Below are 22,417 nucleotides of genomic sequence, written 5' to 3' on the forward strand. Positions count from 1 at the left end.
TGTATTGTGCATTACACCGTGCATGTCGGAGAATAACAAACAGACGAAGATGGAAGAGCGAACATCAGACTTAAATTCACGAGAAACACAAGTTGCTTCATATCTGTTGGATAACTGCAGGTTTTTTTTAACAATTTTGTAATTTTAGAAAAGTCATAATATGCAAATGCCATAATGTAAAGGTTGTTTCTGCTGCCTCCGAATTATTGCATGTCGGATATTCATCAAAAAAACTAACTAATGAACAAATAAAATCAAGTGATTTTCACATTACTATTTTTAATTTAACATAAATGTATCTTAATAATCCCAATGGATTACCTTATAAACACACTGTATCTTAACATCACAGAGAAGTTGAGGCCCTGTGTGACACATCATTTAAATTTGCAGGAATTAAATTCAGAATTTTTGTCAGAAATTTGAAATCAGTTATTAGGATCAGGATATTAAATTAATATCGCCCACACACCCACAAACATATCGAATCAATACACCCAAACAGGTATAGCAAGATCGGAAATGTGTAGGCTGATGCAACAGAAAAGTATTCATACTTTTTCTCCCAATCCGTTTTCTCCATCGAAGCTGCTGAAGGCATCGAGCTTCGATTTGTCTTTTGACTTCACCAAACGTCACAAGCAGTATTTAAGATAGGGTAGGCAATTTATTTTAGATTAGTTATTGATACATTTTTGTTTTTTTATATTGTTACCCAAACCTTTGTCTTGCTGGTTGCTTTATACTCCCACCTTAAAGATATAATCTCAAATTTCCATGTAAATAAATGTCTTAGATGAAGGCAAACAGTCTAAAAAGGAAAGCGACCGTCAGTGAGGAAATCAAGAGTTGGTTAGAAGAGAACGAAGATCTTTGATATTGGCACTTTAAATATCTTCTACTTTACCTGTTTATCTCGACATAAAACAAACATTTTAACATTTACTTTAAACTTTATGTATTTGGATAAAGACATTTAGGTCAAAGCCAGACTTACAAATACATTTATCTAGTTTGGTGACCATATACAGATCACTTTTCTCAGAGTTCTAATCAGATAGGATTTTTACAAATTACTGTACTGAATGGACTTTCAGGTGTTTAGCCTCCTACCTTCATAGACGCCTTGTAGCTTCAAAGCAGTCGGTCCTCTCCTAAATAAAGAAGTGAAACCAAAATGCATGTCATCATTCAGCAGAGCCTAAAAAACATTAACAGACTTTTGTTTTTACCATCGAAGAAGCTGCTACTTCAGGAACCATTGCTTCCCTTGCCACATATTTCACATTAAAGAACCATAAACAGAATGCCTTCCTGTTTACAAATGTGTTTCAGCTAGCTGTACTTCGAAAAGACATGATCGATTCATGAAACCAAACAGAGAATTTACATAATGTTTAACAGACTAAGAAATAGGCCAACTTGAACACAATATCTGACTGATATTAGCTTAAGGCATACATGTGTAATTTCATTAATAATTGGCGAAAGAAAGCGCACATTTTTAAACAAATACACATGCATGGCTCGGTGTCAAACAAGCTCAGTGTCTGACTCAGACAATCTTATGTGAAAGGGGAGAAAACACAAGCAACCTCAGATGAACAATAATCAGCAGCACAGCGGCTGGACAGCTCCGCCTCAGGCTAACCAAGACTAAATATAAACAGTGTCAAACATGTACCGATAACCCGGGGTAATGTTAAGTCAGGATTAAAGCCCAAGGTTAACAGGTCCAAGTATGAAAACAAACATGCACTGTAGCATGATGTGTGGAGCGAAGAGCATTGGATTAAATGTTGATTAAGAACCACAGCATGATTTACAAAGGTAAAACTCATGTCAAAGATAAAATCCTGTGTCCTTAATATTATAAAATGGATGTAGACCCAGAGTTATGCAGGTTAACCTTGCAGAAAGGCTACATAATTCATTAGGTGCATTGCAACGACATGCAAGATTTGAACTCTACAGAGGAATTCTCCCATTTTGAAGAGGCTTTTCTGGAGTTGTGACAGTTGTTTCCTCCATAAAATGACTCCTCTGACTGTGTTTTGTGCAATAATTACATCAGAATAAACATCTTCCTGGATTACATTCATTTTGCCATCTTTTGAAATGGTGAAAAATGCTTTTCAAACATGTGGAAGCGGCCGATTCAATGATGTACACAACACTGAACAGAGGTCAAACTAGTTTGTTGTTGTGATAGACTGTGGTATAACAATATGTTACAGTTGTTGCCATGAATAATGATTTGCTCGCAAAGTGTCGAAACATTCAGAAAAACAATGCACAAAATAAAAACTACAAAACCCAAGGACAAACAAGGACAAACCAACTGGGAAACACATTCTTTAGAAGGGAAGAAAATTTTGGCACAACACCAATCCTTAACAGCTTATTAGCATGCCAGCTGAGACTGCTCAACATGAACAAATAATGAAAGAAAAACAAGATGGACTACCTACTGTAAGCTGTCAACACCGGCTTCAAGCAATCAATCAGCCATCAGCGGTGAGAAAACGAACACGACCCCGTACCCGGCACAGCCACAGCTAGTCTGCCCGGCAGCTGGATTGGCAGATAATAAAACATAATAACACTTCCTCCAACACCATCAAAATACGACGTAATGATCATCATCATCAGTGTGCAATAGAAAGTTAGGGAGGATCATCATGTTTGTGTTGCTACAATGCAACAAATCCCAGGCCTACTAAATGACCTTGCACAAGCAGACGACAATGTGGCTTACAGTGATGATTTGTGATCCTCTCGGTAGATCTGAGAGACTGTGTTTACAGTGTACATCCATCTTTTTACAAAATTGTTGACTGCCACTTGAATAATTGCATTTCCTCCGCTTTGATTTCTGCCTGACTTTAAGACGGTCTCCTACCGAGCATCATGCATAGGCTTGCTGGAGTATCAAAGCAGATTAACAGAGAGAAAAGAAAAGAGGAGGGAGAAGAGAGATCGAAAAAAATATCAAAATCACACCGCTGAGAAAACGTCTGCTGTACGCCTTTCATTTATCGAGTCCAAATATATTTGATGGTGGTTATTTTTAAACAGACCTTAATCCTCTGCTCACCCTTCATTGTGAGGTAGATAATTATAGTAATCTGGTCCAAGGGAATTTAATTTCCAAGCTGTGAATCGGTGCAGTGGGATGGACTCGGTGCACGATGAGAAGAAACGTATGGTGTTCTACATTATCGACCGATGACAACACATGCAATATGGAACACTGCTCAGGATCTACCATTGCACTTTTGATGTTTTACTTAGCTTTAGTTGCACCAGAGGAATGCACTATGAAGTCTTTTGGGTTGACGAGATATGTCGAGTTTTAAGCTGTAGTTTTCAGTATAAACTACAGACTGTGTAAAAACTGGATGTGACAAGCAGGATGTTACCCATTGGTTTGTCAACTTGTGTGACCATGTTCTGATGAGAGGGTACTTAAAAGCAGCAAGGGGTTTGCAAACACCAAGTTAGCAATACAGCCTATGCTAGTGGCTTATTCATTAGCTCACAAATGAGCTAGTTAACCATCCTGTTTCCCACAGAATGAGATTCTATTTGTGGTGGCAGCTGACCAGAGTTGTTAATTTATTACATTAAAGAAGCAAATGGAGCATGTAGAACGTAGTGAACCCGTTCATTACTTGTGAAAGGCTTAAGACACGGGTAACTTCAAACATCATCACTACGACACTCCGACATCTCTGCAGGGAAAAGCTAACAACAATCCTGACTCATATGTACAGACACAAATGCCTCCTTATTAGTGCTAATATTTGAATAAAATAATACAAGGACTTCTTGGATGGTTTGTTAGTAGATTGAACCAAAACGCAAGCCATTTTATTTGTCTTATATTTGGATGAATAAATCCCAAAAAGTCACACAGCCGAGAGGTTAAAGGAGAAGTTCTGTATTTTTAAAACCTGGGCCCTGTTTGTACAAATGTTTGTGTCGAAATGACTCATGGGAACAAAAAGTTTTGGAATCGGTCCAGTAGGTAGATAACGGACAAGGGCAACTGCGCCCGATCAAAGAGCGTCCACTAAAAGTGCTGACAGGCTCAGATTGTTACTCCAGGTGTCCGACAACATTAAGGAAATTATCCCTACAAAGATCGAAGATTTTAAAGAGTAAGACCCCTTCTGTGTTACCAGAAACTGTGACATTTATAGGTAAAGAAATTAGATGCATGTAAATATAGGTCTACTTTCTCATAGATAGTTGCCCGTGGGAGGATTTCCCCCCTCTGATCAACAGGCTGTGCTGCAGACTTTCTTTCTTGTGCCCAAAATTAAACTAGATGAGGCGGCCAAGACCACAGGAACCAAACAGGCAACAATCTATGAGTAAGTAGACCTAACATATTTACATGCATTGAATTTCTTTACCTAGAAATGTCACAGTTTCTGGTTACACAAGAAGGGTTTTACTCGTTAAACAAAGAACGATCTTTGTAGGGATCATTTCCGTAATGTTGTCGGACACCTGGAGTAACAATCTGAGCCTGTCAGCACTTTTAGTGGACGTACTTTGATCGGGCGCAGTTGCCCTAGTCCGTACCGCGACTACAGTGGAAGCTATCTACTGGACCGATTCCAAAACTTTTTGTTCCTATGAGTCATTTCGACACACACATTTGTACAAATAGGGCCCAGGTTTAAAAATACCGAACTTCTCTCTCTATCTCTTTTAAGGGCAGTAAATGGTGACAACTAGCAAACAGCTATCAGCACCCACCTGTTACTCAAAGCGACCACACACCTTGTTCTGTATAATTTTAAGGCTTTATGTAAGTTAAATGGGCGAGTTAAAAATTCAACCCCCATACAGGGCTGAAAATATGTTTCATTCTCCTGTAAATGTGGGTATTTTAATATGGGGCCTAATGGTGATTGACTCACTTTTGGGGCCAGCCTCAAGTGGTCACTCCAGGAACTGCAGTTTCTGACACTCCCTGGTTGGGTTCATTCTCAGCCCGAGGTTGGCGCTTGATGAAAACTTGATGCTGCGAAACAAAGCTGTGCACTTACAGTAACACTGTGCGTTATAACGATCTGACTGAAGTAAGTGGCCCATGATTGCTCCATTTTGTGTAGAAGGGGAGTCAAATGACACTGCAATCACCCCCTTTCATGGGAACATGCACAGAGGCTGAAGAAGAAAACACTGAATTACAAAAAAAGTTATTAACGAGCATCGTGATACCAATTATATCTGGTATGAGATAATGGTTTTGTTGAGCCAGCTAACACGGAGAAAGTCTGGCTGTGCAGAACTTGCTTCACCCCTCAGATCCCCTTATAATATACCATGGCAGGGATGTACTTTAAGAAGAATAGCTCAGAAGTACCCATTGTTCTTTTTGCTCTATATAGAGGACTAGGTGAATAGATTGCCTTCCAAGTAGGACACCCTAATGGCGTACTCCTTATAGTCACTTCAAATATAAATGTACTCCTACTTCTAGAAGCTTTGAATCTCATGTTGGGCCTTTCTTTTGAAGATATTCTAAGTAGGAGACATGTAAGACCCTCCCATTGTAGGCACGCAGGAAGCAGCTTGTAGAGTACACGCTGCTCGTGTCCTGCCCTTGAGCAAGTCAGTGAATCCCCACTGACTCACTGCAGAGCTCAGGGGACGCTCTGTGTGAAGATGACCCTTCACTCTGACCTCCCTGGAGGGAGCAAAGTGAAAAGAGAGTTTCACTGCAGGGATCAATGGAAGAATCATATCGTTATCACTTTATTCAAGTCAGTTAAGCGATTTGGGAAAGGAGGGTTTAGACTGCATTTAATCCTCAGGCAAGATATGCAGCCTTCTACTGTATGCAATTCTAACAGTGTGTGTAGCTATTGCAGGATTAAATGTAATCCTAATGGGAAAATATGTGTGTGCATTTCACAGTAAAAGTTGTAATTAACAGCTCCACCTTAGACCTTGTTTTTGGAGTGGCACAATATAAAAGAATCTGTCTCCTTATGCACTATTTACAAAGCATAATGGCAAATTAATTCCTCTCACTGCATTGTAGTTTTTCCTGTGCAATATTTAATGTCTTCTGATGTTTGCATAAAGGCAATTATGCATAAGCAGCCCACTTACAGTCTCACAGGTGCGCACTTATGGAAGCATAACTTGATGATTGGATGCTGTGTGCTTTTTAGAATATATAGGCCAATTCATATGGCAAGGGCCATTAACTATCACAAGCTGTGTTTTCTTGCAGCTTTCATCTTCGCATTTTTAAGACTCCAAACAAGATTACACTAGCTGGAGCCTGGCCTCCGAGTGGATACACATCTGAACCCTACGTGTCTCTCAGACCTTGTAATCCATCACTGTTGCATCAGAACAGTAGCGCCCACTTTTAAATTAAAGAAGCTCTCTTACATTTTAATGCTAACAGTCAGGGGTAGACAAGATGCCACGACAGGCTCGCTAAAGGCCGTCAGGAGGGGTTTCTTGCTTTTCTTTGTTCATTTGGCTTTTACAATGTTCTCTACAAAATGAAGCGAATACTAATTTAAACATGTAATCTCGAAAATAAGTGGGTGCATACGTCCCAGATAACCAGTTTGCCTTCATCTGAGCGTCCGATTTGTTTCTTTTTCTTTGGATTTTCACTTATTTTTGAAGCTGTATCTGTAGTCATCGATCTTTTCTTTGTTTGTTCAGCCATAGTAGATTACTGTTTACTCGCAACACTTGCAGAGACCGCAAAAGCAGCCGCTTAGACACCCAATCCATAATAATACTCTCTTCTGCAAATGCAAAGGCTTTCATCAGTGGGCCATAGGCTCAATCACCATTGTGTTACCTCATGCAGCGATAGATAGTGAGGCGGCTGTGGCTCGGTGGCAGAGTCGGTCGTCCTTCAATCGGAAGGTCGGAGGTTCGATCCCCAGCTCCCTCAGTCTACATGTCGAAGTGTCCTTGGGAAAGATACTGATCCCCCGGTGGCACAGCCAACGGGTATGAATGTGATAACTAATTGACAGTTGGTCACTTAACGTAGCAGCATCAGTGTATGTGTGAATGGGGGAATGTGACATGTAGTGTAAAAGCAGCTTTGAGTGGTCGCAAAGGCTAGAAAAAGCGTTACATAAGTACAGTCCATTTACCATAGTGACTTAACAGACATTTATTAAAATGAAAATCTTGGAGATTACATCTTTAAGGTGGGAGTGTAAAGCAGCAAGCAAGACAAAGGTTTGAGTAATAATAGAAAAAAAACAAAAAGGAAAAATAACTTATCTGAAATAAATTGCCTACCTTATCTTTAATACAGCGTGTGACGTTTGGTGAAGTCGATATAAAAGACAAATCGAAGCTCGATGCCTTCAGCAGCTTTGGTCTATTTTCATGACTTATTGTGTTTTGGATCGGGAGAAGAGTACGAATACTTTTCTGTTGCATCAGCCTACACATTTTCGATCTTGCTATACCTGTTTGGGTGTATTGATTCGATATGTTTGTGGGTGTGTAGGTGTATTTTTTTTTCCGCTGAGAGTAACTTCTGCTAGAATATATATTTTTAAAGTCAGAAGAACAACTTTATAAAGTTTCACAGTACCTTTACACTGCACCAAACTAAAGCACCATGACACTGCAGAAACGAACCATCACCTTCCTTTTTACTAGATAAACACATTTATGCCGCCATGATTACACATCACACACACCTTTATATTATGTATGTTCACTCAGTAATCTGTGTCAACATCTTACTGCGTCAACACAGGGATGTGTGACTACATTCCCAGTCTCAGCATCACATGTATGCGTTAATTACTTCTCACATGCTGATACTCGTCGGGCAGAATCCAGAGAAAGGATTTCCAGTGAGAGACAGTGGCACATTGGTGGGCAGCAATCTTAAACAAAAGAACAAAAGACTGCACCACGTATGGTGCCATCTGTTGTCAGTATCCCGTCACCCCAATGTGAACACAAAAGCTCCAGAGAGAACCGCCTCCAACTTCTTCTATTCAGTCAATTTGCAAACTAGAATGGCCAGAATTCATTGGCAAATAGCTGTGACTGAACAGGGGACACTCCAGTGAACTAATCCCTTCGAGCACTCTGCATTTTGCAGGGAGCGGCAACCTGCCAAGACTGGCCATTGAAGCTACATAGCTATTGTGTCATTTTTAATGCAGCACTGTTGTCTCTCTCTGTACGAACAATGAAAGACAATGTTTTGGCCTTTTGGAGGTCTTACCTCCGCACCAGTGATAGGCCACGGGCAGGCGCAAATTTAAATGGCTCCTGCAAATTGCAAACTAAAGTAGTTTTTATCCCCGGCCATGAAAATTTGAAATTCTCGTGTTATATCATTAAAACACGACTCCCTGGCCCACTTGCTACAGCTTGTGAACCCGAAAGAAATCACTTTTAATATGTTAACACATTTGGAAAGAGCCAAGTCCCACTGATGAAGCATAAAATGTAACAAGGGCATCACTGGGATGTGGAACCTTTTTTAATTAAATATTTAATAATTCATCTTTCAAACAAGATGAGTGTCACGAGTTCATTCAGAATCTTTAGCTGGCAGTGCGACGTCTGTGCACAGCTGCTTGTTCACCTACTTCACCCACCGCACAAATCCTCAGCTAAAGCAGTGATCTGTTTAACTACTGTAGGAAGGCAGCTTATGGGGTCTGTGCAGCTCATTATTCTGCCACTGCTGCTGGCTGTGTGTACTCACCTACCTAAGCCCCGGCTGCCACCTGCTTTTTTTGCAATGAATTTGTTTTCACAGTTTCCTGATCACCAAAACAGAAAGGTTTTGCGGTGAGAGCATTAGTCCTTATCTGTGGAACCAATTACCAAGATTGTCCCCACACACAAACATACATCACCGTGCATGTTTTCTTACAGTCCAACTAGCCTCCACTGCGCAGTGATAACCTTCAAAGCAGGATTGGGCCGATCCTGCAGATCTCTTTTTAGGAAATGCAGTCATAGGAGCAGATTGGTGGGCTACACAAGTGACACGAATACTAAAAGCGCCCTCGCATTCAGTCAGTCTGCCACCCAGGGCATCCTGTCTTAATCCCTTTGCAGAGAGCAGACAGAGCCTTGGCAGAGCAGAGTGCATTTGAACATGGAGGTCCCTGCAGATTATTTAGCCCATGCAATTATCATAATGGAGGCAGCATAAGGTAATACGTGAACAGGAATTGAATTATCACTTGAAAGGTGTCTCCTTACCCTCCCGCTCTCCCTCTTTGCAGTATTGGCACCAGATAGCAACCTTCCTCTACTTACCTTGAAATTAAGGCACATGAAATAGCATACAGGAACTCTAAACCTCTATAATATGATAATGTTTAACACCATAACACAAGAGGGAATACAAGTGCAATTCCCTCCCTGAGAAAAGCACCCAGGTACCTACTCAACATGTTTTAAGACAACTCCCAAATCCCAAAGACGCATTATGTGTTAAAAAAAAAACATGCATATTATAAAAGTCTATTTTAATCCTCATTGCAGAAGTTTTTACACAGCAGTTAGATTCTTTTTAGTCCAACCAAATGTCACGGCCATTTCAAAGCCATTTAATAAACAAAAGCAAACACAAACGGGTCGTCAGATTGTAATAGCCAAGATTGGAATTGTCTGTCGATGGGTTAAAGTGGCTGGATGGCTGATAATAATATCACATTTCTCCTCAGAAACAAGGCATTGATTAAAAGTAATGCCTTTTGTACTGCTTTCAGACGTCATACCGCAGCTTATTGCCTGATCGCAAATGAAAATGTGTCTATAGGTTTTTGTGCTCGCAGTGATTGTCTGTCTGAACATAACTCCAGATGGCAGTTTGATTGCTCTCAATTTTGCCTCTCTTTTTAATTTAATCTCATTCCATCGCAGGCTGGAGAAAATGAGCCTGGTCATCTAAAATTGTGACGATTTTCAATAATATGATCGTGCCATCTGGGAGAGCGCTGCTGCCCTGAGGGGACGGCGGAGGTTAAGCTCAGGTCGGAGGGTCAACTGTACCACATCTTTTCTCACGGTTCATAATGAAGAGAGCGAGATTGGTGTCTGTTCTCCTTTGTTTGTCAGAGAAAATGAAGCTTTTTTGGTTCGTAATGGACCCCTTTTTTATCCTCAAGCTCATCAGAACAATGGCAATAACTTGGTAATAAATAAGCAGGAATAATTTCATGTTTAGCATATATTCTAATTATTTGAGGAAAATGGATGGGTGGGAGAGTTTTCTAGAGTTTTATAAATTTGGCTGAGCATAAACTGTAACCTAAAACCTTAATCAGTATTCTAAAAATTAACATTAAATGAGATTACTCTGTAAAATGAAAAGGGTTTCTTATATAGTGCAGATATAATGAAGTAGTTACGGCCAACTATGCAGCTCCATAAAGCCTCTTTAAGCTCATTGTATAGAATTTTATAGCCAGCATACAGTATGTGCTGTATGGTCGAGTCGATATATCAGTCAGCTTGTTTTTGTGCCCCCTAGTGTCCAGAAATCGATAAATGCAGCTTTAAAATCAAAAGGACCCCATGGAGCTATTATGTGAAGCATTCAGAAAAAATCCAATTACATTGTTCTAGCACAATGTTCTATTGAACCGGCCGAAATGACTCGAAAATGTTGTATATGGAATTTAAACACATTCATGCTCTTGTGATTTAGTGTCCCTGCAGTAGTCATGGCATCATGTACCCTATAGCTGAGATCCATTCCACCTTAACACCGACGCCCTTGGCAGCCATCCATTCATGAAGCACTTTATCTCCACACAGATGAGAGAAAACACGGCAGCAAAGCGTGAACTCGCTTATACGTTTGTTTTTTTCCACCCCGCAGCCCTCTTTCAACATCGTGTGATAAAACGTTTCATGGATTGTCTCCCGCACAATCAGGATGACGTTACCTTGCATCCAATGAAAGATGAAATATTACGGCTCTGCACTGTTATGTTGCAGCAATTTTGCCAGGACGCCAGTGTTACTTACATTACCTTGAAAATGAAATATTGTGGCTGCCGTCAGTTGTACCTGAGTGATCACAATGAAGGCATAGACATTATTTACATTTGGTTTCATTCAGATCTGAAATAATGTTTTCTCCATTCTTTTTGGGCAAGTCAAGTAATATTTAACACGAGGTGTAGTGCAAGAAATAAGCAGGAAAACGTAGTTTGCATCATCCTGCTTTTGAGAGGTGCACTAAAGTGCACTGCAGCAGCGTCCTGTCATTCTTCTCACAGAGGAGACCAGAGCTAAGAGAGGCTGCGCTGCCAACACACCTTGTTTAAAACACTCACTAAATGTGACCACTGCCAAAAGCCTTTTGTTTCAAAGCATCTTTTCTACAACAACGCTCCCAACCAAGCCACATGATAGAGACAAGGCAAATAAGAATATACTTCAGGCGTTAACAGCTAAGAGGAAATGACAGATGTTATCATACAATAATAACATGAAATTTAACAATATACCAAGTAGGGCAGCAACTAACAATTATTTTAATCAGTGATTTTTGCTGATTATTTTAACAATTAACAGATTAATCTTTGAGCCTTGAAATGTCAAACAACTATGAAAAAAAGCTCCTGACTAAAAATGACAAAGAAAAGCAGCAGATCGTCACATTCAGGGAGCTGCTGCAGGAAAATGATTCACATATCTGCTTGAAACATTTATTTTCAAATTAGTAGATTCATTTCCTTTTAATGTATTAACTGAAAAACTGTTCTGGACCTGATAGCAAACATTATGATGCATGTCGCAGCTGCAGTGCTGTAGTCTACACAGCCTGAACTTACCCTAGTTACAGGCATAGACACAGTTTAAAATTGGCTGCAGCAGGCAAGCATGTGACAATACTAAAAAAATATCTTTTGGATAACACCATCCCGAAGAGACTGAAAAATGTGTTAAAAAAACCACACTCTTTATTTTTGCTGTTCTGAGGCTCTTCCAGTCAACGAAAAGGCCATCATTCCTGTTCCCGTTAAAAGAATAGACTTTGGCTGATAAGTCAGCAGCACCCAACAGCCACTGAGATTTATTTCCCTCACACCAGCACTCTGCGCACTGAGGCCAAGATGGGGGAGGGGAATTGCCTTTTTGTTTTTTTTCAGGTGGAGCAGAGCGGGAGAGTGAGGCTCGCTCAGTCTGCATGTCAGAGCGAGACAGCAGCAGTGGTGGCCTCTGGTTATGATGTGCCCAAGTGCAAGATTTGAGCACTGCCACCCCCGATACCCCCCGAGACATCTGCAAACAAGCATGCAAACATGCTCACTCACTGCAACAAAGAGGTTGAATTTTTTAAGTGTTGGATTTCAAGTCTGGTTTTCACTCTTACAACATGGAGCAACACAAAAGGAGGTCACAGTCATGGAATCAAATTACAGACTTAACAAATGAAGTAATTACTGTTCAGATGGTTACATACATGTAGACTAATGAGTTATACCTCTTTCCCGCTGAAATTAGCACGTTGATGCAGGTTTTCAGACTCGGGAAGACCCGCTTATAGATGCCGATTGTCTCTTTTCCCATGAAGTAAACTCCTGTCTGTCTCTTTTCTGTTGCGTCACCGTCCAATGTCACAAACGTGCCGGAGACAGGGTTAGTAAACAGTGAAGATGTTAGGGTGGTTAGGTCTTTATTGTATATATTACTCATTCTATTTATGAATCTCGGTGGTAACACATTTGGAACGATGTTTGAGCGCTGCTCGGATGGAGACGGGCGGAATTTTTAGCTGAGATGACGGGTAGTCGCAGAAGTTACCGAGTATTGCATCGCACTGGAAAGATTAGCTCGTTGACACGGGTTTTGTGTTCCCATCAGTGCCGATCGGAGCCAAGGCGATAATTACCCGGGTCTGCTGCAGAGTCATTTGACCCAGGTCTGAATGCCGATTGTAGCCTTTCCCACTAAGCAAAAAAGCCGGGTGTTAGCGGGTTTTTTGACCAGTGCGAAAGCGGCTTAAATAACTCAACAGCACTACAGCACACAGCTGATGCATACAAAAGCAGGTTTTTTCAATCAAAGCACACATTGTGTCGTATGCCTGCTGTATACTAAGGCTGCTGTGTTATTGGACTGATGATTTTCTTCATCTGACTAATTATACTGCCGCACGAAAGTTCATCCATCACACTGGACCACATTTAACCATTCTGTTCTGTTTAGTTTAAGGACGGTCATTAACGTGGATTTTCATAATGCTAATTGTCTTTTCAATAAATAACTTTATCACTGTGACAATAACATGTCATGAGAAAATGTGGCTCATTGTAAAGCCAAAGGTGATGTATTAAAATGGTGTCTTTTATGTGACAAACAGTCCATAATAAGTATTCAGCTATTAGCACATCCGACAGAGAAAAATAACTGAGAACGTTCGACCCAAATGATTAATTTAGTAATTGTTTGAGCTCTATTTTGATTTTCTACTAACCATTTAATCTCCAAAACATCGTACTGGCATTATCTTACATTTTTTGTACTTCTTTGGGTCAACAAATTCCCTAAAAAAGGCCAAACAATGTCTTCATCCTACCAACAAGCATGGTCTGTGTAGTAAATAGCTTGGTCCACTAAGATATATGGATCCACTAGCGTCAAAAAACAATTTAAAAAAAAAAAGATTTATTTTAAAAGGGACAGTGTACCATGGTAAACGTGAATGGTACCATTAGATGCATTGTACCAGAGTTAATTTAAAGGAGCAATTTGCCCCTGTAAAAAGCCACTGTCAAACAGTCAAAGCGGGTGTTCTCTGTAATCGATAGAAGCAATAATATTAGAAATTGCCGCCATAGTTAACGGCCCAGCGAGAGACGCTGGAGTGAAATACTACCGTTTTCGCTGCAGGCAATGGCTCAGAGCGGTACAGAATCCAAAATACAACTAGAATATACCGGTGGATCGTCTAAAAAATCTTGGGGTCTGCAGTCAACATTTCAAACCTGCCGATTTTGAACGAGACGGGCGTCCTAGATTGAGGAAGTGTAGTTTAGCAAGCTCCCTGGCCTACGCCAGGTGAGGCGTTTTACGTAGTCTGGTGAAGGTTTTCCAGGGCCCATTGGAGAAGTAGATAGCAGCCTTTCAAAGGCACAGAGCGTAATTACATTCTTTTTTTCTATCATAATGGCATTAGCTCCCCATAATAGCGTGATAGTACTGAGGTTGAAAATCGGCGAACCGGACCTTTAAAGCAAATTTTCGGTCCCTTGGCAGGTCACAATTAAAACATCACAGTCATAAAACATCACCTAGTTACAAGACTAAAACACATAATCCAGAATGACACAATCTAAACACAAGCACGCACACCAACTCCACGACCACACACATACCAGCAAAGGTAACATAAATAGGTAACAACGTTATCTAGAGTTTTCTAAGTCTAAAATTAAAAAGCCAAAATCATCCCCCACAAATGCACTATCTTCTCGTGTTACAGTCAAGTAAATTTTCCAGCTGTTTCAGGATGATATTGAGTCTTTCTATTTCTATTTGACCTGTTTTTAAAGAGTAACGTGTTCAATAGCAGCAATTTAGCACTGGGCTGAGTGCCACAGACACAGTAGGGAAGTCAAAGCACTGAAAGATGAACTTACTCAAAGGTGCTTTTGGTCTTTTTGTATAAAATGTAGAACACAACCAGACGTATCCTTTAACATACTCACCTGTGTTATGTTTCTGTTAGGCACCATAGGTCCTTATTTATTGTATATACTGTAGATAGGGCATATACAATAATTACCACTAAAGATTTGTGTCATCATGTCAAACACTAAGACAAACCTGTTATCCGCCCGTGTCTCCGAGGCACATTGTGTGTACGTGGCTCTTGTAAGACCCAGATGGCCTGTGAGGTTACAACATCAGCACAAACGAGGTTAAAAAAACAAGACATGAAACAAACGTATGCAAATGTAATGAATCCGTAATGTGCTGAATGAATTAGCAAGATGACATTCAGTTCATCAGACAGCCCTCTTAGTGGCCAAGGGCTTCTTTCCCAGTTGTTGTGACAGGCTTGCCAGATTTCATATCACCCACTCGATCAATTTCACACTCATGGGATGAACAGCAAATGGATGTGATCAGTAATTTTTTAATAAACATGTGAGTTTTGTTGAGAGGCCTTTTCCAACCCGTGAATATTACAATACTTATCATATGAATCAACATTTTTTATGTTCTTTCCGTGTCCTAAGTCTGTAAAGTAATCTTTTATGATATCAAATATGGGACGATGCAAGAACGCCTGCTTTTTAATGGCATATTAAGCAGTCGAGTGTTAATGATATCAGATATTAACTGTGGCAGCGGAGTTAGAATCTGGTGCCACACAAGCTTAGAAACATTTTTCGTCTTAAAGAAAAATTGAGATGTTGAATTTTTTGGTTGGAACAATGTGCATAACTGTTCAATTTCCTCGTCAGAACTCTGAGGGGAAATGTTAAATATGCCAACAAGCTCAGACAAATATCAAAATCAAAATGTGGCTGCAAAGCACGTTGTTCAATAATGCATCACTTCTTGTTTTGTTTCATCTTCACTGATGTAGCATCTTCCTAAATTTGACTATTTGGAGCTGTGTTAACATTCTTCTCATAATGATGCTATGGGATTATGAAACAAAGATTCATATTTCTTGATTGATAAACACTCAGGTCTTTGTATTGCAGTCTGCCAAGCTTGTTTCCCTGGTGTGTGGGGACGTCCAAGCTAACACATTTTGGTAGTTGGAGGAGAATGTCGCTGGTAGTGGTGCACAACACTGACAAGACTCTAATCTTCTGACATTGTAAGTTAAGTGCTCTGAAACACTCCGCTTTATACTACAGTCTCCTAGCTTTGCACCCCCTGATTGAGACATATGTTACCCCAGCACTTCTCCAACAAACTCATTATAACAAATGAATTTGGCAAATCACAGTGGTGTCAGACATAATGCCAGTGGCGGCCGATGCAGAAGAGGAAAAAACTCAGGGTGGGTGTGTTTTTATGTTGCTGGCAGGGTTTTAGATGTAAGCAGCTACTGCTTTCAGTGGCTATGATTACATGTGGAGTGTGCCTAGATGGAATAAATCCACACAATGTTGCTCCAACAAAGGGAGAAAGGATGTTTGAAGCTATTTTTTCTGCAAAATATGTGCCATCCCTGAATATAATGAGACATTATGTGCTGATAAAATGTATTCTGATTTATATTTAAATGAAAACTGCGTGTAGCCAAAGCCTAATTACTCTGAGTGGTGGATCAACTTGCCCACTGCTGAATATAAAGTTTTTCTTTAAGCATTCCAGTGGAAACGCAAACGGAGATGTTTTATTGACAGCTGATAATCTCAAGCAGCGTTTTTATCATGTCTGACATTTTCTCATCTAAGGCAGCAGTGCAGGGTTGTTGTAATTCTAGCCAGATAAAAATGAGCTCCTGCCAGTGGGAGGCCTCATTCGATCTTCCCCAAGCAGAGGCTCGTCTCTCAGCAGCGTCTCTCCACCACGGCTGACGTAGCAGCCCGGCTGGTGCAAACCCAAGCCACATGTAGAATCATTCCTACTGATTAAGTCAGCTACTCGTCCTCAACGGAGAACATTTCCACCTCACTTAACAATTTTCACAGTTTAGAAAACACCTGTCACAATATACTCGTTTCCTCTTGCTCTCGGGTTGACGGAGAGAGATGATTAACAGATAACTCGGAGTTGGAAGAGTCGAAAAGAGACAAAGAGAATACTTAAATCTCAGGACCCAGTGGGCGAGGTTAATGCTTTTTGCAGTAGGCAAGAGTGCTTTGCTCTTGGCAAAGGCGTTGACTGCACTGAAGAAGGTGTCTGCATTACTTAATATCATAGCATGACACACTAAAGGAATATTTTATAATTTTGCAACGTAAGTGATATGTTTTGTATGTGTTGATGTATTTGTAGGTCACCATCTTTGTGGGCAGTAGATAATGAGGGTTGACAGCCACACATAAACACTGCTGTGTGGATGTGGGAGGTACAGGCTGTACTGTATGTGTATGAATGTCTTGGTCTATTTTTATCTTGAGCACACACGGGCATATTCCTAGACACTTTGGCTGCATGAACTAATGTCATCTAATCTAATCTAATCTAAGATAACTGAGTAACAAGTTTCTTGTTAGCCACTTGACTCACAGGATAATAAATTCTGCAATTGTTACTCAAGGACAATACCAGACCTCCTCTCACTCTAGAATCACACTATTTGTCAGGGATGTTAGTGTGATTCTAAATGCGATTTTAATGAAGTGTAAACAGCACTGCAATAATACAAGCATTAATCATGAATCAATGGAAAAAAACAGGAAATGAATCACAGATAAAATATTTCAAAAGGCAATTAATATTTTCGGAGAAAATTGAGATAGCGAAAAATAAACCTCAGTGTTCACCGGATAACATTTGCTGTTGATATATTGTTGTGTCTTACATCAGGAAGGAATAGCTGGACTCAAACTTGCTTTTTGCATTGCTCCTAGCATCGACAGTTATGCTGTACAAATTTCTCATTGGCACTCAGGCAATATTTGTTGCATTGCAGGGCCACATTCATTGAGTAATGCTTTGGTATCAGTGATGTATTTTGTCCGGAATGGGCCGCAGTGACATCAACAGCACTTTCTATAAGGCTTTGTGTGTTAAATAACTCCAGGGTGAGGATTCCAATGAGTGAGTGGCTTATGAGAAAATCACAGATCCTGCTCGAACGGGTGGCAGATGCTAAGTTCTCATTTTTCATTTGCAGTCTCTAGTGTAGATGCATCAGCTTCTGTGAAGTCTGGAAATCTGGGACAATCCAGGGTTAGGGAGTTAACAAAGAGCTTGTTATATTTCACAGATGGGCAGTAGTGACAATTAATTGAAGCTGTTAATTCATCTTGCTCTTGTTCAGTTGTCTTTCTCTTGTATACTCTACTAGAAGTGATTATTTTCATTATCAATTAATCTGTTAATTATTTTTTGATGAGTAGTTGTCTATAATATATGACAAACTGCCATTTGTAATTTCCCAGAGCTCAAAGTTTGATTTTCAAATTGCTTGTTTAATCTGACAAATAGTTTAAGCTCCAAAGACATCCCATTTACAATCATACAAAATGTAGAAAAGCAGCAATTTTTGACATTTGAAAAGCTGAAACAAGCAATTTTTCTGTCGACCAACTAATCAGTTCAGCACAAAAAAGGATCTTGCATTGAGCCATTTTAAATATAAATAACTACAGCATCATTAGCAATGTATTCCTTGCGACTTTATGTATTAACTAAATCTTTTTCTCTGTTTTTCTTCTCTTTGCAGAGAACACAAACAGCAGATGAACTATGAATGCTGAACACAATGATCTCCTCCCTCCAGCGCCAGACAATGAGAGGTCATAGGCTGAAGGGGGCGCTATCCAACCCCCTCTTTGTGCTGCTTTTGGCTCTACAGATCCTGGTGGTGGCTGGGCTGGTTCGGGCTCAGACCTGTCCTTCTGTCTGCTCATGCAGTAACCAGTTCAGCAAAGTCATATGCACCCGCCGCAGTCTACGAGACGTCCCAGATGGCATTTCCACCAACACTCGCTACCTGAACCTCCAGGACAACCTCATCCAGGTAATCAAGGTGGACAGTTTCAAACATCTGCGCCATCTGGAGATCCTGCAGCTGAGCAAGAACCACATCCGCAGCATTGAAATTGGTGCTTTCAATGGGCTGGCCAGCCTCAACACACTGGAGCTCTTTGATAATCGGCTCACGACAATCCCCAATGGAGCATTCGAGTACTTGTCCAAGCTAAAGGAATTGTGGCTAAGGAACAACCCCATCGAAAGTATACCATCCTATGCCTTCAACCGGGTCCCCTCGCTTCGAAGGCTGGATCTAGGTGAGCTCAAGCGTCTCTCCTACATTTCTGATGGGGCCTTCAAGGACTTGAGCAACCTGCGCTACCTAAATCTGGGAATGTGCAACCTCAAGGAGATCCCAAACATCTTACCTTTGGTCAGGCTTGAAGAGCTAGAAATGTCAGGAAACCAGATCACTGTTATCAAGCCCAGCTCATTTACAGGATTAGTAAATCTCCAGAAGCTGTGGATGATGCACGCCCAGATCCAAACTATCGAGAGGAATTCTTTTGATGACCTTCAGTCAATGGTGGAGCTCAACCTTGCTCACAACAACCTGACCTTTCTACCACATGACCTCTTCACCCCGTTGCACCGCCTCGAGCGGGTCCATCTCCATCACAACCCTTGGAACTGCAACTGTGATATATTGTGGCTCAGCTGGTGGCTGAAGGAGGCGGTACCTGCCAATACCAGCTGCTGCGCCCGTTGCCATACTCCTACAGCCTTTAAAGGTCGCTACATTGGGGAATTGGACCACAGCTACTTCCAGTGTGATGTTCCTGTCATTGTGGAGCCACCAAGTGACTTGAATGTGACTGAAGGTATGGGGGCTGAGCTTAAATGTCGTACAAGCTCGCTGACATCCATCAGCTGGCTTACACCAAATGGTTCGTTGGTGACGCATGGGGCTTATAAGGTGCGTTTGTCTGTACTCAACGATGGGACACTGAACTTTACAACTGTCACAATGCAGGACACTGGGACTTACACCTGTATGGTGAGCAACACAGCAGGCAACATTTCTGCCTCTGCTGTTCTTAATGTCACTTCTGTGGAAAACAGCGGGGTGACCTATTTTACCACAGTCACCGTGGAGACCATTGAGACGCCGGGGGATGATAGCCAAACGCCACTTCCCCCATTTGGCTGGGTGTCATCATCAACAACAAAAGGTACCCCTGTTTCAACAAGGACCACAGAGCGGACTTACACCATTCCAGTTCTTGATCGGGATGGAGAGGGAGCCCTCAATGGCCTGGATGAGGTGATGAAAACCACCAAGATTATCATTGGCTGCTTCGTGGCCATTACGCTTATGGCTGCTGTTTTGCTGGTTATTTTCTACAAGATGAGGAAGCAGCATAACCAGCAGGATCCTGATGGCCCTGCCTCCTCAATGGAGGTCATCACTGTTGAAGAAGAGCTTGCAGGTGTCGCTGCCATGGAGAGACACCTATCTCTGCCCCCTCTAGAGCACTACAACCACTACAACACCTACAAGAGCACTTACCACCACCCTCCCATGCATAGTACCATACACAGCTCAGCCACACAGGAACCTTTACTGATTCAAGCCTGCTCAAAAGACAATGTACAAGAGACCCAAATCTGATCTTGAATTTGACTTAATATACAGTATCAGCAGTTTCATACTTGGAGTACAATGGACCAAAACATGAAGATAAAATAAATCAAAGTGACATTGACTTGACAGAGTTGATGTCGATTATTCAGCATTTGGCAAAGGGACGACATATGATACTTTAACAAGTGTCTTTACAAAAACAAAGATTATTTATTAAAAGTATGTCTAGTGGCTAAATGAAGAAAAACAATTTGTGATAGCTTTTTAGCTTATTTTATTTCTCTCTATCTCTGTGTAATACTGCACAAGGGAAAGAATGGTTTACTAAAAGGAAATAAGAAATGTATCAAATGCAGCTCATGTGAAACCAGAGAAGAAATTGGCCTTATACTTAAATCAAAGCAATGCTATTACCTGTATAATTTGATTTTACCTGACAATATGTTTTGTTGAAGGGCATTGCTTCAGTATTTATAAGCATTTATTTGCCAGTTGTTGGCAGAAGTTTATAACAGACAAACCGTGAAATGGCTTTTTCTTTCATTGCCATCATATTCTTGCCGTCACTCAACCCAAAATGAGATCTCTTAATGACACAGCTCTGGATGATATCGCAGTGAAGCCAGCATGCCTGAGGAGCAAAGCAGCCAAATGAGTAAATGTGCATTTCCCCTGTGGCTTCTAAACAGCCATACATCACTCACTTTAATTAAGATTAAGTTCCTGCTCCCACTCGTCCGACCTACCCTTTACATTTCTACCTTTACCTCTGTCCTTCTACTCCTCCTCTCTTCTTCTATCTCTGCATTCTCCATCATCCCTGTCTACTCTCTCTTCTTTCTCCTCACTCCCCTTTCCTCCGTGTCCTCTTGTGTCTTTGATTGCCTCTCTGTCACTTAGCTCGAGCACGTTCCTCACCCTTCGCCATGTCTCATTTGTCTCGCCTTATCCGCCGGCATGTGCCGCACGACGGCAGAATATTGCTTGAGAAAATGAAGGGGAGCATAAGGCTGCGGTCTGTAGCCTCCCTGTTAACCCAGTAATGATCTACGTCCACTCAGTGTCGCGTTACCTTGCCATCACCCCAGGGTCACACGAGCTTGGGCGCTGATAGTCCATCTGTTATACAGATAAAGAGGCAAATGAGGCTGCTTTGTAATGTAGTGTGACCCTGTCAGGCTAACGCAGACAGGGCTAACATAGCCAGTGAAGCAGTTAGGATCCTGCAACAAAATAAGGGGAGATGGGTTATAGCTCATTAATCTGTATCAGCAGTTCATTTGCAGACTAACAGAGGAAAGCTGATAACAAAACAGCATGAGACTTTTCCACTCTCCGTGTGCCTAACATCTAACAGGGGATAGAGGCCTTTGATATTGAAGCGACCCCTGCTCAGTCTCATTTTTGTCGGAGAAAAACACACACACACTTTGATGTTGCATCATTTATAGACCATCAAAAAATTGTCCCTCCTGTAGTCTGTTTACGCTCTGCTTTTTCATTTAGTCCTTTCAAAGAGGGAGGCTTAAGGAAGGGGAGGCAGGGATGAAAAGTGAAGAACAGTGGGAGGGGAGGAGGGGGGGGGGGAGCCAGACCCACGACGGTCATGAGGGGTCTTCAAACAGAGATATTGCAGATATGAAAGGAGAGGAGTGAAAAAAAGATAAGGAATAAGGAGGCAAAACTAGCCATCAGACTGTCGCCATGGAAACAGTGACCTTGTGCAGAAAGTAAGAAGAGGTAGATATGGCTTTCGCTTTGGTCTCTGTGCAACAGGCATATTTAATTTCCCACAGGCGATTTCACAAATGTGAATGATTATCGATAAAACTCTCATATGGAACGTATCGTAACAAATGTAGCTGGGATTTGACCGGCGGATGACGTCGCCTTTGCAGAGCAACGCACTGCTTCAGCTATTTAAATGAAATAAATCACCTCGTGAAGTGAAAAATTGTACAATTTTACTGTCCAGCAGTTCTACTCGCCTTGTTGATTTCCATCTCTGTGAAGACAGCCGCCATAGCTTTAAGTACGAGCGTATCAAAGCACCGTCACTCACAAATTTGTACTCCTCTTCTGGGTCTTTAAATGTATTATTTTGTTTTCTACAATGAAAATGGGTCGGTGAACAAAGATGGGCAAAAAAAA

General features: G+C 41.1%; 1 protein-coding gene across 1 annotated transcript in view; it reads left to right on the forward strand.

The window, feature by feature from the left end:
* lrrc4cb (leucine rich repeat containing 4C, genome duplicate b) overlaps positions 1 to 21,818 on the forward strand; it is a 47,771-nt gene extending 25,953 nt beyond the window's left edge. The window contains exon 2 of the mRNA XM_069658047.1: positions 18,371 to 21,818. Coding sequence (XP_069514148.1) covers positions 18,398 to 20,293 — 1,896 coding nt within the window. The 5' untranslated portion in view covers positions 18,371 to 18,397 and the 3' untranslated portion in view covers positions 20,294 to 21,818. The remainder of the gene's footprint in view (positions 1 to 18,370) is intronic.
* The last annotated feature ends 599 nt before the right edge of the window (positions 21,819 to 22,417 follow it).

Source organism: Semicossyphus pulcher, unplaced genomic scaffold (assembly GCF_022749685.1).
Source record: "Semicossyphus pulcher isolate SPU_LCO1_2020_fin unplaced genomic scaffold, fSemPul1.0.p SCAF_1, whole genome shotgun sequence".
Lineage (NCBI taxonomy): Eukaryota > Metazoa > Chordata > Actinopteri > Labriformes > Labridae > Semicossyphus > Semicossyphus pulcher.